The 19,196-nt window shown below is 35.7% G+C and overlaps 1 protein-coding gene across 2 annotated transcripts; it reads left to right on the top strand.

Annotated features, from left to right (window-relative positions):
• The first annotated feature begins 13,165 nt into the window (after positions 1-13,165).
• LOC126721181 (protein DETOXIFICATION 41-like) lies at positions 13,166-17,175 on the top strand. 2 transcript variants are annotated; one of them, XM_050424208.1, is made up of 9 exons: positions 13,166-13,563; positions 13,645-14,189; positions 15,286-15,330; positions 15,419-15,505; positions 15,622-15,678; positions 15,800-16,038; positions 16,134-16,252; positions 16,338-16,424; positions 16,852-17,175. In XM_050424208.1, exons 1-9 carry the CDS (start codon positions 13,255-13,257, stop codon positions 16,921-16,923), a joined length of 1,560 nt encoding a protein of 519 aa, XP_050280165.1. In that variant the 5' UTR covers positions 13,166-13,254; the 3' UTR covers positions 16,924-17,175. The 2 variants fall into 2 exon arrangements, with proteins under 2 accessions (XP_050280165.1, XP_050280166.1); XM_050424209.1 differs by lacking the exon at positions 15,286-15,330 and having other exon boundaries at positions 13,167-13,563.
• Positions 17,176-19,196: the final 2,021 nt, after the last annotated feature.

Genomic DNA, 19,196 nt, shown 5'->3' with positions numbered 1-19,196 from the left:
TCACATTATACATTTCCCAGTACCTATCTGAATAGGCCTTTAGTGTCTCTCCTTCTCGCATGAACTAGGATAGGAGGGAATCTAGGGGCCGAAGGACTCTGCTGCTGGTGATGAAGCGGGAACCAAAAGCCTGTGTCAGTTGCTTAAAGGAATTTATGGAATTTGGCTTAAGGCCATCAAACCATCTCATCGCCATTGGTCCTAAGCTGGATGGAAACACTTTGCACATCAACGCCTCGTCCTTGGAATGGACGGCCATCCTCTGATTAAACTGGCTTACATGCTCTATTGGGTCCGTCCGACCATTATATATGGCAAAGGTTGGTTGGTGGAACCGCCGAGGAAGCTCAGCCCCCTCTATCCTACGCGTGAAAGGCGACTGGGAGATGCGGTCTAGGGCTTTACTCATGGTGTCGTTTGCCAGGCCTTGGTAAAATGGGCCTTTGTGGCCGCGTTTGCAAGGTCGCTCTTCCTCATAGGAAAAAGTTTCTCTTGGAGGGGTTCTTGATCTCCGGCTGTATTCATTGTCCTCCTCATCGCTAGTGTCCGAGCCGGGTGAAGGACGTTTTCGTTGCGCTCGGCGTAACTTCTTCTTCAAGTCATCGATTTCTTGCTGTAAAGCCCTGTGATCGTTTCGCTTATGAGATGCGTGACCTTTCCCTTTCAAGAGACTTCTGCTCGTGTGGGAGGTGTTCACACTACCCTCTCGCTGCTTGTCTTGGTCTTTCTCTAGTTCGAGGTTCAAAAAGTTGTCTTGCCGTTGGGAGTTTGTGTGTCCGGTTTGGCGCGAACCTGATCCTTCCATTTCTAACGGTTTCACTTATCGAGGCACAAGTTCTCCCCACAGACGGCGCCAATTGTAGGGTCAATTTTTGGGGCCCAGGCCTAGCAGGTAGGTGATTCTGGCCCAAGGAACCCTAGACAATGAATTTGTAGAGAGCGGTTTACAGAACTAGGCCCTAACGAAGTGAATGTTAGTTAACTTTGGGCCATGCAATGATTGAACGTAAGAATATCTCCTTCATGTCCACTGGATACCCGGTCCGAGGAGATGTGTGGGTGCACTTCTGTTCCTGATCAAAGGCTGTGGTCTTTCTTTCTCTCTTCTGTTCTTTCTTTCCTTTTTTTTGCCGATCCCCTTTTCATCGGGATTCCCTTCTCTTATATAGCCTCTTTAAAGTCATCAGAGCCTTACACTTGTTGATCATCTGGACTTTCACTTGAGTGCCCATCCCATCCGACATCTCCCCTACCTTTCTGTGAGTTGTAGTGGCCAAAGTAACACTGTTCGCCTGTCCTCTCCACATTAATGCGGCTCGAAAAGTAGCTTCCCTGCATTTAATGCGGTAGTTGTAATCTCTCCCTTGACATCCTATACTCTCCTCCTTCTCCTGGGCTTGTGAGGCTTGTCCTTGCTACCAATATTTGTTGGAGTGATTCCTTATTGTTGGTAGGGTGCATGTTTGGTCCATATTTGGCACGTCCGAGGAGACATTCCTCCTCGGACCACCTTTTAAATAAGTTTGGGCTCATAAGAGTTGGGCCGGAAGTCCTTTTGGCGCCCCACTTTCTCCTCGGACGTGGCTGGACTCTGTATGGGGCCCAAGGCCCATTGTTTGATTTGGGAACTTTACCCCTACACTTTATATATATATTTTTTGTTACTTTATAAGGAATAGTGTAGCAAAAGAGTTAATATAGCATATTGGATTGTGTAATTTTTTTTCTTCCATATCTTTTTGTTATTTGAAGGTGCATAAAAAATCTTAGCAACTGTGTAATTTTCAAAACTATCCTTTATATTGAAATCATTCAAACGAAGTAAGAAAATGTATTTTCTTCTTAAAATGTTCTTTAGATCATGTGGGATTCCTTCTCCAATATCAATATGCATATGAGGAATATATTTATATATATTATGATCAAAAGCTTTACAATAATTTAAATAAGTTATACCTTAGTTTATTTTTTCAACAAGATCTCTTGCAAATTTATTTAGGATTTTCTCAGCATCTCGATCTAATATCACAAAAGTTGGTTTGTTTGTCGCATTAAAAACTTCAATTTGAATCATGTATTTGAAGTAGTTTGCAATTGTATATATAGTTTAACCTTCGAATAGGGAGTTTTTTTTTTTTTCCCCCGCATTTTGCGCACCAAAATGATCCTAATTGTGGTTTGACCTTTCTACCATAAATCACGCATGAAATGTAATACTAACCTGTCGTTGTATTAATGTTGCTTGTTGCAATACTATAGTAGTTCACATCCTGCAATGAACTTTGAAGTTAATATGAATTTTATTTTAATGTAAATAGTATGATGTATTATTATTTTTTCATGTAAATGATGAGTATAATTTGAAATGATTAACAACCTATTTCGTAGGATCCCATTCAATGCATTTCATCTCTTCTATTGTCTTCATATTCTTTAAAGATAAATTCTCATATGAAATTGTTTTGCATGTATTTTTGATCTTTCTTGTATAGAATCATGTTTTTGACCATTCCTATCATTGACTTTTTTTTAAAGAAAATATTAGTAAATGGTATTTTGTGAGATAGTATATGTTATTTATCATAATTTTTTTTGTTATTAATAATTTTAAAAATATGTACCTGTCAATTATTTCATCAACCTCAGGAATCTCAAGATTTATATATATTTTTGTTGCATTGGTTGATGACAAAGAAAATTTGCCTACATAAATTGCATAGAACATTATTAGTAAACAAAAATGTATTGAATTGAAATTTAGAAAAAAAGGAAGACATGCTTTCATGAGCTTGAGATTTTCTAGAAGTATCATTTGCACATGGTAGAGGTAGAAGAGAGTTTGTAAGTGGGTAAGAGTTTTGGCTTTGATCTACCTGGGTCATAATATGTAAAGTAATAACTGGGCGTAGGCTTTTAATAAGGTTTGGTTGGTTTTTAAAAAGTAGTCCATTTTGTAGAGAATAACATTTAGTCTAATTGTTAAGAGCTGCCCATATTTTATATAATAGTAAAAAAAAAGTTACTATGATTTATTGGGTAACAGTAAAAAAGACTTAATAAAAAGAGGTTAAAAAGGCTAAATGAAATATTAGAGTGCCACATGGCAGGAGTTCATGCACTCTCGCATAAGGTCTTTGCTTTTATATATATATATATATTGATATTGATTGTCTTTGCCTCTTTGGAAAAGATATTATGGTTTTTGTTTTATTGATCAATACAACCATGTGTTTGACTTTAATTAGATGTCTCGTGTGATGGGCAAGTGTAGACACTTCATTTTGTACCCCTTACAACTTGAGCCCTTGTTTCTCACCTTCCCATCCCCGTACCTTAATTTCGGACATAGATTTTGGATATACAAGGCCTTCTACAAGGGGCCCAAGTTTGGCTCCTAGACCTAAATCAGATGGTAACTCTCACTAAAGCCTTTGTCTCTGGTCCACTCGATTAAGGCGTATTCCTTAGAGCATGGCGATTGTGTGTAGTAAGGGGAGTTGATAAGCCCATAAGCAGGCGCTTGCACTCACAATGATTGCATAACAAGTTCATATGAAAACATTTTGTTAAAAATTATCTTTGTAGTTCATGTATGATACTCATTAAGTAGTATTACATTTGAGAATTAGTAATAGTTGCAAACCCATGTGATGCATGGAAATATATAAGTATTTTATGATATTGTATATGTATAATTTATTCTCTAAAATTTTATGAAGATTGAATTATTTTTAAAAGTATTTTTCATCTCTCTATTTCTATAAATATATCATTATACTATTTTGGTTTATTTATTTATTATTATTAGTTTAAGAAACTTGGGTATGTCTATTCTTCTAGAGTTTAGGGTATATTATTTGGTTTATTTATTTTTTTGTACAACTAAACTTTTTTTTTTTTTTTTAGTTTCAAATTTCTCGTTCTCTTAAGGAGATTATCATGATATTACTCAAATAATTGATAGGCACATTCAAATATATAGTCATGTAGATTGTATTTTGATTTTAACTCAAATTCTCAATAACAAAATATCTAAAAATTAACTCAAATCAAAACTATAAGAAGGAGAGATAGAGAGAGGACATGTGATAGGGAACTCAAAAAATACAACATTAAAATGTATCAATGTAAATTAAAGATATAGAAAACACAAAAATTCACCAATATTAAAAAAAGCAAATTATCGAAGCCATGTTATGTAATAAAATAACATTATATCATTATATAATATGTAATGTCATAGGATAACATCTAACTGTCTAAGAGAAGAAAAGAAAAAAAGATAACAGATTAAAACACAACTAAATCGCATTAACCCAAAATAGAGTTCAAAACAAAAATTCATCAACCTAAAGTAGAGATGCGATAAAGAATTAAAAATCTAGAGAGAGAGAGAGAGAGAGAGTATTCACATTTTTCTATGGGTGAAATATGGATTGATTGGAAGAAATCAAATTTATAGTAAATAAAATGGAGAGAATAAAAGTCAAAATAGAAGGAAGAGGAAGGAATGAATAAATTGTAACGTTAAGGTATAGATTATAAAATAGTGAAGAGATAAAAGGATAAAAGCAAAGGGGAAATATTGGAGGAAGTGTAATTGTAAAGTGAGAAATTAATAAGGAAAAAAAAAGTTAAAAATGAGAGAAAAAGTGTTATAAGTAGGTGGATAATGTGGCACAATAAGAAAGTAACAAAAGTGATTGATACACTTCAACTTTTATATATTATATATTATATAGATATACATTACATGTCATATAAAAAGAGTGGAAAAATTGTTTAATAAATTCACAATTATTAAATTATTTTGACTAACTTAACCACATAAATATTAAATTTGATTTTGTTTTGGGTTGCTTTTTTGTTTCAATTATTGCTAAAGCAAATAAACTTAAACAAAACTGTCATATTCCAAATAAGTTATTAATATTTTAATATAAATCCTAAAAAAAAATCCATATATATTTTTCATACCCTTTTCTCATAAGTTATTATTATTTTAATATAAATCCTAAATAAAAATAACTATTGTGGGGGTGACAAACCAGGGAGCCTATACCAATGTATATGTTGGGCCAGAGACTCAGCCTAAAGAAGAACTCCTCCTCGGCCAAGCAAGGCCGAGGACAAAGGGGACGGTCTGTCATTGAGAGTGACACTTCGGACCATTCCATGGAAGAGGATAAGTATTAAGAAAGAAAAGGACAAAGGGAGGCCTGAAAATATCTAAGAGAAAGCTGCTACTATTATATTAAGTGCTCTGCAACTAGCTGAACCTTGCTTTTCAACCTTTACAACCACTCCCAATGACTTTGGGAAGGGGCTGATGGGACAAGTATCATCACTATCAACTTAAATCTACATGTGGACGGTGGAAATGGGAAGATGATAGCATAAAATAGGGGGGAAGGACTGGTAAAAGGGGGGACGAGATATATGAAGAATGAGCCTCCTCGGATAAAATCCAAGACCATCTCTTCCTAGTAAATCTATGTCATCTTTCTTTCTTTATTATCCATACCTGTTGGTTGATTGTCTGATTCGCTAAGGTTCAAGTTTCCAATCCATTCTCTACAAATTCATTGTATTGGGCTTATTAAACCAAGACTCCATACAATTTGGGCTTGGGCTCCAAAATTGTGACCTTACAATTGGCGCCGTCTGTGGGAACCTAGTTCTAAGCGAGTTGAGTGCTCAACCTACCGAGGCAGTACAACGATATATCGACCATTGGTGTAGGAGACCATTTTGGCCATGGCGCATGCCATACAGAAGATTGCTCCGTACGGAACTATATTGGGGGCTCTTAATATCAAATATATATCCCGTGCCCCCGTCATGAGGCAGGTTCTCACGAACTAGATGGCCGATACTGCTGAACCTTTGTCAGTCGAAATGATAGAGGCACAACATGTAGATGGAAAATTAGTTGGTACGGTCTCGATGCATGGAATCCTTTGCCCAGAACGACGCATGTTATTAGCACTACAGATCAAAAGATGATCCGAAGTGGGGCTAACTATGACATCTCTATAAAGTGCTTAAACAGAACCTAACGCATGCCTGAGTCCTCGGACCAGATGCTTGGGGGAAATTAATACTATGACATCTCTATAAAGTGCTTAAATAGAACCTAATGCATGCTTGAGTCCTCGGACAAGATGCTTGGGGGAAATTAACACTATGATATCTCTATAAAGTTCTTAAACAGAACCTAACGCATGCTTGAGTTCTTGGACCAAATGCTTGGAGGAAATTAACACCATGACATCTTTATAAAGTGCTTAAACAGAACCTAACGCATGCCTGAGTCCTCGGACTAGATGCTTGGCGGAAATTAACACTATGACATCTCTATAAAGTGCTTAAATAAAACCTAATGCATGCCTGAGTCCTCGGACTAGATGCTTGGGGGAAATTAACACTATGACATCTCTATAAAGTGCTTAAACAGAACTTAACACATGCCTGAGTCCTCGAACCAGATGCCTGAGGGAAATTAACACTATGACATCTCTATAAAGTGCTTAAACAGAACCTAACGCATGCCTGAGTCCTCGGACCAGATGCTTGGGGGAAATTAACACTATGACATCTCTATAAAGTACTTAAACAGAACCTAATGCATGCCTAAGTCCTTGGGCTAGATGCTTGGGGGGAATTAACACTATGACATCTCTATAAAGTGCTTAAACAAAACTTAACGCATACCTGAGTCCTCCGACCAGATGCTTGGGGGAAGTTAACACTATGACATCTCTATAAAGTGCTTAAACAGAACCTAACACATGCCTGAGTTCTCAGACCAGATGCTTGGGGGAAATTAACACTATGACATCTCTATAAAGTGCTTAAACAGAACCTAACGCATGCCTGAGTCCTCAGACCAGATGCTTGGGGGAAATTAACACTATGACATCTCTATAAAGTGCTTAAATAGAACCTAAAGCATGCCTGAGTCCTCGAACCAGATGCTTGGAGGAAATTAACACTATGACATCTCTATAAAGTGCTTAAACAGAACCTAACGCATGCTTGAGTCCTCGGACCAGATGCTTGGGGGAAATTAACACTATGACATCTCTATAAAGTGCTTAAACAGAATCTAATGCATGCCTGAGTCCTCGGACCAGATGCTTGGGGGAAATTAACACTATGATATCTCTATAAAGTTCTTAAACAGAACCTAACGCATGCTTGAGTTTTTGGACCAAATGCTTGGAGGAAATTAACACCATGACAACTTTATAAAGTGCTTAAACAGAACCTAACGCATGCCTGAGTCCTCGGACCAGATGCTTGGGGGAAATTAACACTATGACATCTATATAAAGTACTTAAATAGAACCTAACGCATGCTTGAGTCCTCGGACTAGATGCTTGGCGAAAATTAACACTATGACATCTCTATAAAGTGCTTAAACAGAACCTAACGCATGCCTGAGTCCTCGGACTAGATGCTTGGGGGAAATTAACACTATGACATCTCTATAAAGTGCTTAAACAGAACTTAACGCATGCCTAAGTCCTCGGACCAGATGCTTAGGGGGATTAACACTATAACATCATCATAAATGTTGAACAAAACCTTAGTACACGATGGTCTCCTCGGATCACTTACTTTAAATTCTATATTCTTTGATGGTTGCACTGTTTGCAGTATAAAGCACACAGTTATTTTCCTGATTAGTTCTACATAGTTAACTTATTTAAAGTTAGCAGTCGGGTGCCACTGCCAGTTTTGATAAATTCAGGGTGACAACTTTCTATTACCATCAACAACATCAATTCTAAGCCTTATTTGAAGGGAAAAATACCAACACACCCATTCATGAAACGATTATTGTAAAAAAGGAAAGACTCATAAAGTAAAAATGCACTTCTCTTTTTATTAAATAAAGAGAAAGTACATCATATACAAAATGGCTTAGGCAAGCCTGTTTCAAAAGCTAACTTAAAAAAAAAAAAAAAAAAAAAAAAAAAAAAAAAAAAAAAAAAAAGCTCATAGGAATGGTAGATCCACAATCTTGTTCTAGCAGCAATCGAGCCAGTATGGATGGTACCGGCGATGAGAAAGAAGAAGAGGTGGGAACTCTTGATGGACTCCTTTTCTCCTAGCTACAGGATGTTCTGCTATCAAGGCTGAGAAACGGGTGGGACTCAAACTTTGTCGCACCAAAAATCTGATGCGATCTACACTTGCTTCGGGTCTTGACTGAAGAAGGAGGGATTTCCTTCTTGCTCGGTTGAGAGGAAGGAATGTTTTTGGCCTCTGCTTCCCTTGCCTTAACCGCGTTATCTTGGATCTTGGCGGCATCCTTGACTTCCAAGGAGGGCTTGTTTTCCTTACCCTCACCTTTATCCTTAGCCACCTCATTCCTTAGACTTTGATCACCATCATAGTGGGGTCTCTGGGAATGTCTAAAGGAATAAGAACTTGAGGTTTCTGTAGAACTCAAGGATCTGTGAATGAGGAAGAATGATTCCCCCAAAGGTGTCTTATATAGAAGGCGAAATTTGGTGGAAATTAATTCGCCCAAGTTTCAAAAAGAGAGTTACGAGTGAAATGAATCCCACTCAATTTCCAAAGAAGTCTTTAACCGTTGGATCTGCGTCACTTCGTAAAGACCTTAATGAAGGCACGCCTCGTGTTCCGAAACATGACTTAGGTAAACTAAAAAATATCTTGCAGTCAGAAATGGTGTAAAATGGGCGTGAAGGGGCTTTTATCATATCGAGATCCTCATTTCCTCCCAGGGAGAAGAAAAGAAGAATCCCGAGGGGCTGATGTGGGGGTGACAAACTAGGGAGCCCATACCAATGTATATGTTGGGCCAGGGGCCTAGACCAAAGAATAACTCATCCTCGGCCAGGCAAGGTTAAGGATAAAGGGGACGGTCTGTCATTGAGAGTGACACTCCAGACCATTCCACAGAAGAGGATAAGTATTAAGAAAGAAAAGGACAAAGGGAAGCCTGAAAATATCTAAGAGAAAGCTGCTACTATTACATTAAATGCTCTGCAACTAACTGAATCCTGCTTTTCAGCCTTTACAACCACTCCCAACGACTTTGGGAAGGGGCTGATGGGACAAGTATCATCACTATTAACCTAAATTTACACGTGGATGGTGGAAATGGGAAGAAGATAGTATAAATAGGGGGGAAGGACTGGTAAAAGGGGGGGAGGAGATATATGAAGAATGAGCCTCCTCAGATAAAATCCAAGGACGTCTCTTCCTAGTAAATCTAGGTCATCTTTCTTTCTTTATCATCCATACCTGTTGGTTGATCGTTTGATTCGCTAACGTCCAAGTTTCCAACCCATTCTCTAAAAATTTATTGTATTGGGCTTATTAAACCAAGACTACATACAATTTGGCCTTGGGCTCCAAAATTGTGACCCTACAACTATATATATTTTTCGGACCCTTTTGTCTTAGGCATTTCCTTGAAGAACCTAAATTTGAATCTTCCCTCCCTATTTATTGTGAGTGAAAAAAGAAAAAGAAAAAGAGCCATATAATCTATTTTTTAAAAGATTAAAAATGAGTGCACCAAATCAATACATGTACTATCATTGAACATGTATCAATAAATTAATATTTTACCGTAAAAGAAAACACTTATTTTTGCTGAATGGAAAATAATGCTAAAATAATTAAACAAATGATTAAAAGTTTTGTTGAGGCTGAAGATTAAAAGTAGAGTATTCTATTTCCTTATTTCCTTATTAAGGATATTTTTTTTTTTTGATAATTACATGAAATATTCATTTAATTGAAAACAGAGGTACAACTGAGAGAGCATACAACAACTGGGAGGAAAAACAACAACAACTACACCCCACTCTCACCAATGAACCCGAGAGCCCAACACTTAACTTGTATTTGCATATTAAAGTTTTGAGTTTTCTTTCCTTGGGCTCCAGCAACCCTTTTTAAAAGCCCTCTCTATGGGCATAAAGGGGAATTGGTGGGCTCATTGAAAGGAGAGGGATTATTTGTGGGAAATGGGCTGGGTGAAAATTGGGCCTCAGATGCCAATAATGGAGAGCCCAAAACTGGGGCCTTGATAATTACATTCTTACCCTTCACAGAAGACCCTTGGGAATCACAGGAGTGCACAGTTGAGGAGGGCATTGGGCTTAAGGTGTTGTTGGAGCTTGTGTGATTTGATAGAGCTATTGAGTGCGCATGCTCTGGACCCAGCCATGCCTGACTAGCAACCACTGGAATCTGAACCCCAGTGACATCCTTTAATCTTTCCTCCTCCGACCCACCACAGCTAGCAACTCTATGATTCTCAAAAACCTCCATGAATCCTTATTAAGGATTATTATTTTTTTTTGATAATTACATGAAATATTCATTTAATTGAAAACAGAGGTACAACTGAGAGAGCATACAACAACTGGGAGGAAAAACAACAACAACTACACCCCACTCTCCCCAATGAACCCGAGAGCCCAACACTTAACTTGTATTTGCATATTAAAGTTTTGAGTTTTCTTTCCTTCGGCTCCAGCAACCCTTTTTAAAAGCCCTCTTTGTGGGCATAAAGGGGAATTGGTGGGCTTATTGAAAGGAGAGGGATTATTTGTGGGAAACGGGCTGGGTGAAAATTGGGCCTCAGATGCCAACAATGGAGAGCCCAAAACTGGGGCCTTGATAATTACATTCTTACCCTCACAGAAGACCCTTGGGAATCACAGGAGTGCACAGTTGAGAAGGGCGTTGGGCTCAAGGTGTTGTTGGAGCTTGTGTGATTTGACAGAGCTATTGAGTGTGCATGCTCCGGACCCAGCCACGCCTGACTAGCAACCACCGGAATCTGAACCCCAGTGACTTCCTTCAATCTTTCCTCCTCCGACCCACTACAGCTAGCAACTCTATGATTCTCAAAAACCTCCATGAAACCATTGCTTTTTCTGGTCTAGCCCCTAAAATACCTGAGACAATCGGTCTCACCAAGCTCCAACAATCGCTCCAGTTGAAACCCAGACTTGAACCTAACCTGGAAAGCCATTATTCCCATATCTACAAACGTTCGATCAGAACCCATCATCCAATCAGTTCTATGAGAGAACTTGAAGGCTCGCGCGCACACCACGTGAAGTTCAATCACGTGGTTGAGATGGAGAAAACTTCAAACACTTCTGCAAAGAGTTGTAGATGCTTAAAACCCCTAGTGAAAGAGGGAGAGAAGACTTGTACTAGGCAAGAGGGAAAAAGCTCCTACCGAGGGAGAGAGAGAGAAACTTTCTCTCTCCTACAAGCCGTAGGAGAGAGAAGGTTTTGGCTTTTTCCACATCAGAATTAAGTGTATGGGTTTTGTTTCCTTATTAAGGATTATGCCACATAGAAACTTAAGATAACGTATATGTACTGAGCATCTTTTATTCTGAAGATTTATCAACCAACATGCTACAGTTTACATGCTTGGAATTTACACGTGGTGGTACTTTATTTTTGAATTTTTTAAATAATTTTTTTTGGCTATGAAAGATATATTTTTGCTATGTGGTACCCAAAAATTTTATTAAAATTACTAAGAAAATAAAATTGTTATTTTTGAAAATAAATAAATAATAAAAATTAAATATTAATTTTTTTATAACCTTTGTTTAGGTGGAAGGTTAAATGAATAATACCCATTTTCCTTTCAAAAAGAGTAACACATGAAACTAATTAAAGGATACATCACTTCAACATAGTCATGTGGTCCTCCCATAAGTTCTAATAATTTCTCTCATGACAAATCTATTCCACCCTATCCATAAAATAAAGAAAAAAAAATGAAATCCAACCATCTTTGAATCGACAAGGAAGACAGGGACCAAGAAAAATGGGGGGCTTGTGGCCTAAAAGATAAACAATGGACCAACAACAAGACTAAATTTCAATTTACTCTCTTGACTTTTACCTCAAATGTCAAATTTGTCCGTAAAGTTTAATTTTTGTTAATTTAGTATCTAGTTTAAAATTAAGTCAATCTAATCCTTTTGTCTAAATTGTTAATAAAAGTCATTTAAATTATTATTATTTTTAAATTTTAATTGAAAACATTAATGGGATGCATCATATAATAGATCTTGTTATTTGATAAGTCTTGGCTTATTTTGACAAAGTTTAGCTACAAAATTAGTTGTAACCTAAGGCTATAACCTTAAAATCTTTTTATTGGAGGTGAATTATGCATAAATTATAAGATTTATTGATCATATAGTAAATAATATTCAATTAGCACAAAATTTGACATATGTATTAATAGTGTAAAAAACATATAATTTAACGGTTAGATTTTTAAAATAAGTGGTAATATTTATTTATTTTAAAGAAAGTTGTAGCATTAGGCTACAACTAATTTTGTAGCTTAATTTTGTCCTAAAAAAAAATTGATTAAAAAAAAAAAAATTCAATGTCTGTGGATTGTGGTCGTTGATGAGTCTCATATGAGTTGAGCGTTGTAGCGTGAATGAGACGGCACAATAACTCAAGAATCAAACTTGGCATAAGCATAAGCAGATTAAGTGCAAACAACTCTAACAAGTATTTTAGTCTTTCAGCTAATTCGTTTTTTATCTTCTATTTTTTGTTGTTTGCCTATCATTTTCTAGTGCCTATTAGTACTCGCATCTTTGTTAATATAATAATATACACAAACATTTAGGAAGAAAAAATGTAGGAATCCGGCGGGTATTGTCAATTTGTCATATAGTAGGTGCACGTGATGAGTCTGATGACCAAACTAAAAGAGCAGTTAGGAATGGGAGTGCAATTTACTTGTTAAAAATCTCCTAGATATGACCGCTTTTTATTTTAATCAAATTCAGAAAGTCGGCAGAGAAATTACCACTTTGCTTGCTTAGAAGATTTTTCATTATGTTTTTTTACTGAATGAATAGAAGTTTCTAATTTGAATATCCACATTAATTATTCCCTCTTTCGAGGACAAAGGTCAAAGAGGTAACACGACAATAACGAAAAAAAAAAAAAAACTGAGGTAAAATCTGTTAGGTGAGAAAGACACGGGTCTAGCTACCATTTTTTTGCACCTGAATCATATAAACTGGTTGGTAGCTCACAATTAGAATGGTAGCTTCTTTTAGATTGTGAAAATTCAGCTCATTCAAGATAAAAAGATATATATCAGCGTACTACTTCATCCAAGTGAGTGTCAAAACTACAAGTCAAAAATAAACTAGTCTAGTAGTGGGATTGGTGGGTCTAGAAATTTATATTTTAGAACCATGGGCTCTGCTGAGTATCAACCACTGCTACTTGGTCTGGACTCACATTCTCGGATTCCTGATCTGTCATCGATTGCAATTGAAGAATTCTTGGAACACAGACCAGTGGCAGTTCGATGGTGGCCTCGTTTAGTGGGTTGGGAGTCAAGGCTCCTTTGGCTTCTATCAGGAGCTTCTATTGTTGTTTCCATATTCAATTACATGCTAAGTTTTGTGACACTCATGTTCACTGGCCATTTGGGTTCTTTGGAGCTTGCTGGTGCCTCTATAGCTAGTGTTGGAATTCAAGGTCTTGCTTATGGGATAATGGTAAGATTTCCATAATTCTTTTCAGGTTGTTTTTATTATTTATCGTTCAAAATTTTATTTGACGTGACACTGGATACACAGTTGGGCATGGCCAGTGCGGTCCAAACTGTGTGTGGACAAGCATACGGGGCGAAGAAGCTCGCGGCAATGGGTATCATATGTCAAAAGGCAATAATTTTGCACTTGGGAGCAGCTGTTCTGCTCACCTTCATCTATTGGTTCTCAGGACCACTCTTGGTAGCCATGGGGCAGTCAGCGAGCATAGCTGAGGAAGGTGAAGTTTTTGCACGAGGTTTGATACCACAACTTTATGCATTTGCAATAAGCTGCCCAATGCAGAGGTTCCTCCAAGCACAGAACATTGTAAATCCTCTGGCTTATATGTCTGTTGGGGTATTCATCTTGCACTGTATACTATCATGGTTAGCAGTTTATGTTTTGGACTATGGCCTTCTGGGAGCTGCTTTGACACTAAGCCTCTCTTGGTGGATTCTTGTCTTGGTAAATGGGCTTTACATTCTTTTAAGCCCTTCTTGCAAGGAAACTTGGACTGGCTTCTCTACAAAAGCCTTTAAAGGACTTTGGCCTTATTTCAAGCTCACTCTAGCTTCTGCAGTCATGTTGTGGTATGTGCAAAACCTATCCCTCTCTCTCTCTCTCTCTCTCTTCTTTGTATTTTCTTTCATTTTAAATTATTATTCTTGTAATTTTCGGATAGTGAAGGGCCTCACTCACAAAACAACAAAATTCATGTGCCATATGAAATTATAAATACTAGTAGACCAGTTCCTCAAAAAAAAAAAAATAAAAAAAATAAATAATAATAATAATACTAGTAGACCAATATTTGCAAACTACACTCACAAACTCTCCCTCACCACTTCCACAATCTTTGCAATCACAAATACACTCTATCTTTTGCTAGGTCAAACACAAATACACTCACAATCATGTAATAGGAAATGAGAAATAATATGTCCACAATATTTTTACAATACTTTCATAACAAATTTTAAGTGGTAGGTTGTTAAGGGTGGGAAAAAATTAATTTAAATTGTGGATTCAAATTAGAACCAATTACAACTTACCACCTATAATTTGATATAAAAGAATTGTGAAAATGTTGTGGACGTAACACTTTTTAATAGTAAACTCTTTGGGTAAAAAAGAAAGAAAAAAGAAAGTCAACTCTCTCTCTAACATATTTCCAAAGGTACTAGCTACATTTAGTCTCCAAATATAATTATATTTTGCATATATTTACATCTTTTAGGGTCCGTTTAGATACTGCTTATTTTGCTAAAAATTGAAAACTGAAAACATTTTAGCAAAATAATTTTTAAATGTGTGAATAGTACCATGAGACATTTAAAAAAAAAAAATAAAGTACTTGTGGGTCCCGTGAATAGTGCATAGTATCTCCTGAAATGTGTGCATCCCAAAAAAAAAAAAAAAAAAAAAAAAAAAAGAAATGCCAAAACGCAGACATTATCCAAATGGGTATTTAATCTTGATAAGGAAAAGATTTAGCCTCCATATATAACCATATGTAGGTGTCTATATATAAGGCTCTAATTCTTATTTCTTGGTGAATAAAGATATAACTTCTTTGATAAAGAAAATTTTTTTTGCTCTACACCAAAAAGACTAAAATAAAAAAATAGATAACCATGTTTGTTTGTTTGTTTGTTTTTTTTTTTTTTTTTTTTTTTTTTTTTGCAGGCAGGGTTCGAACCCAGGTCCAGTCGATGAGAAGAGACTATATTAGTTGAGCTATTACAGAGATAATTAAGTAAAAATAGAAATTTGAGTTGATTTTTAACATTTATTAATTTTGATTATAATGTTTATGCAGTTTGGAGATATGGTACAACCAAGGATTAGTGCTTATATCAGGGCTCCTCCCTAACCCTACAATCGCACTAGATTCCATATCTATTTGGTATGTCAACCTACTCCTGTTTGCAAAATTTTGCCCTTTTCCGACTATGGTTACCTGACTCACAAATTCAATTGTGTGTGTATATATATATATATATATATATTTTTTTTTTTCAGCATGAATTATTTGAATTGGGACATGCAATTTATGTTGGGGCTAAGCGCAGCAGCCAGGTGTGTGACACGAGAAAACAGATCCAAATTAATGGATAAATATTTTTTTCTTCTTTTCTTGGCCTATTATAATTAGAAAGTAATAATGAAATGACAGTTATTTTGCTATTATGGATTGCAGTGTTCGGGTGAGTAATGAGCTTGGGGCAGGACATCCAAGGGTAGCAAAATTTTCAGTACTAGTAGTGAATGGAAGCAGCATCATCATTAGTATAATTTTCAGTGCTATTGTTTTGATATTCCGGGTTGAGTTAAGCCAGCTTTTCACAAGTGACACTGAAGTTATTGACGCAGTGTCCAGCTTGACTCCATTGCTGGCAATTTCTGTTTTCTTAAATGGCATTCAACCTATACTCTCAGGTAGTAATGATATACTAACAAAAACAAAAACAAAAACATGCTGGTAATAAAAGCATCATTAATTATTCAAAATTTTCCCTTTTTGGGAATTTCAGGAGTGGCAATTGGGAGTGGATGGCAAGGTGTGGTGGCTTATGTTAACCTGGCCACTTACTATGTAATTGGTCTTCCAATTGGATGTGTTCTTGGCTTCAAAACTGGTCTAGGAGTAGCAGTAAGTTTAATATCTCTCTCTCTCTCTCTCTCTCTCTCATTATTAATTATTTTCGTCTTATCAACAATGGAGTGGTCATTTTCAGGGGATTTGGTGGGGGATGATTATTGGGGTTCTTTTGCAAACGGCAACTCTAATTATTCTTACAGCCAGAACAAATTGGACTGCTGAGGTAATTTATTTCTTTTCATTACTTGTACCTTGAAACCATTTGATAAATTATCACTTATTCAAAAGCTTAAACTATTAAAAAAAAAAAATTGAATTTCATTTACCCTTATTAAGTAGGATTTAATGAGAATTTTTTAAATAAAAACTAAGGTGGAGACATGTTTTGACTGAATCTGAATGTTTTTAGACCTAACACTAGAATTTAAGGTTGAGATAGAGTTCGAACTCAAAAAACATTTAATCTAACAACTATATATCGGACTTTTTATTTTAATTTTTGGGGTAATACAGGGTAGTTAAGCTCTTTATGTGTTTATCAAAAATCTGTTGATGTATAACTATATGTCATGTCAGTCATAGTCAGACTTCTTATAGTGCATTTGACAGGTTTTTATCTTCTTCATTTGTCTGATGCTTATATTATATAGGTTCAAAAAGCTGCTGACCGGTTGAAGAAATCTGCAGAAGAAGATACATTGGATTTGGTAGCTGCCATATAATATAAGCATGTATATCTTGATCAACAATTTAGGTTGTGAAATTTGTGTGTTTTCTATAGAGCGTCAGCGTATGGCTAATGAAGATTTAGAGGCTTGTTTGGATATGTTTTTCAGAGAATACCTATTCTTTTTTAGTTTTAGACAAATGTGTTCGGAAACTTGTGATCGAAAAACAAATATTTTGGTAACAAAATCTGAAAATGTATTTGAATGAATTACCTAAATTAATCTAGGAAACTTTAAAGCTGTTTATCTTAATTCTAACAATAGTATATTTTTATGCATGAAGTGCTTGGAGAATCAAGAGAGTAGGATTTGAGTTGTAGGATGAACAACATATTAACGTATTACGTTGTAAAAAAAGATGCTACCTTAATGCTTCCCACTACTTGGCGGCTGCTTGTGAGAGGGTTTTTCTCGAGACCTTCAATGTCAAATATCCCTCTTTGGAATAAAAACACAGCTTCACCATTTGCTTTATTTTAGTGCTCTATAAAGAAGTCGATCGATATATATCCCTGTAATTAGGTTATAATTATATATATAATTTTAGAAAATTATAATAATTATATTATATTCTCGCAGTTTGTGAGACTCATAAGATGTGTAAAAGTTATTTAGTGCATAAAATATCTTCATCTCATACCAATATAAAAACTAGACAATAAGACGAAGAAATTATAGTGAAAATCACTATTATGGCCTCCAAGAATGTTGTCCACTCCTATAATAGATAAGAGGGTAAACTATATATTTGATCCTTATCCTTTATACCATATTTTAATTTAGTCCTTAACCTTTCAATTGTGTCAATTTGGTCCCTAACCTTTTAATATTGTGTTAATTTAGTCCTTGCCGTTATATCTTTGATGAAAATTGCTGACATGATAAATGGCCAAAATAAAATTTTAGTTTATTCTCATATCAACGGAAGCTAATTTTCTATTTTGACTATTATACACATCATCAATTTTCATCCAAAAGATAATGGTAGGGACTAAATTGATGTGGTACTAAAAGGCTAAAGACCAAATTGACACAATTAAAAAGTTATGGATCAAATTGAAATATGGTGTATAGGTTAGGGACCAAAAACGTAGTTTACCCTAGATAAAATATATAGAGTGACCCAATTATTAAGATCTTCTGATATTTGCAGTTACAGAACCTGAAATGTAATGTGATTTATTATTTATTTTATAGGGTCTGGTGAATCTTGTGTTAGAAACCCTCCTGTTCTCTCCCTTATTATTATTATTATTGTTATTAGGGTAAACTACATAGTTGGTCCCTATTCTTTACACCATATTTCAATTTGGTCCTTAACGTTTCAATGCCATGTTAATTTAACCCTTTTTGGATGAAAATTGCTGACATGACAAATGACCTACATAAAAAAATAAAAAAAATAAAAAAAAATAAAAAAAAATCATTTTTTGCCACATCAATGGACACATGTACCGCCACGTCAGTTTTTTTAAAAACCCAAATCAAATATATATATATATATATATATATTTTGTTTTTTTTTTTTTTTGTTTGATTAGAAAGTTTGCTAATTTTATTAAACATGGCAGACCCAAATTAAATCTAAAACACATCTCCCTAAAATCCAAAATCCCTAATGGTGTGGATGGTGGTGCCTTCTCCTTCTAGTGGCGATCTTCTGGCAGCGCCTTCAAATGAAAAGCCACAAAAAACCCACAAGAACAGACATAAGCATAAAAGAACAACAATAAGCAATTTGAGCTCCAAACAAAAGTATTATATGAAATCATCATCTAAAACGTATGATTGATGACAGATTGAGAACAAGTCACCGGCCAGTAGCAAAAATATCGAGGCAAGTCCTAATTTTGAAATTTTTCCAAGGCGACTATTCACATCAAAACGTTTGTCAGGGAGCCTTCTAAGTTCAGAGCCAAAATACCCCAAGGTGTCTCTCAACTTCTAAGTTCAAAGCCAAAAAACCCCAAGTTTCTACTACTTCCCCCAAAATCCAAAATAATATTTTACCCTCCAAAAAAAAAATTGCGAGAGAGAGAGTTGAACCTTCTGCCGCCAAAGAGAAAACACAGTGCCAGTCCTCGTTGCCAGACCTAGCCGTCGCCATCTGAAACTTCTATGTTAGCCGAGATAGTTTGGGCTCAGGGGTGTAAAATTGAACTTTGAGATATATTTCCTGTTTTTAAAACTTGACAAACAAGCTGTACATAATTTTTAGGAAGAAAATTGAACTTGGAGCTATATTTTATGGATTAAAATAATATTTT

Source organism: Quercus robur, chromosome 4, assembly GCF_932294415.1.
Source record: "Quercus robur chromosome 4, dhQueRobu3.1, whole genome shotgun sequence".
Taxonomy (NCBI): Eukaryota; Viridiplantae; Streptophyta; class Magnoliopsida; order Fagales; family Fagaceae; genus Quercus; species Quercus robur.
Note: the sequence above shows the minus strand (reverse complement) of the source record. Positions and strands in the feature narration are given on the sequence as shown.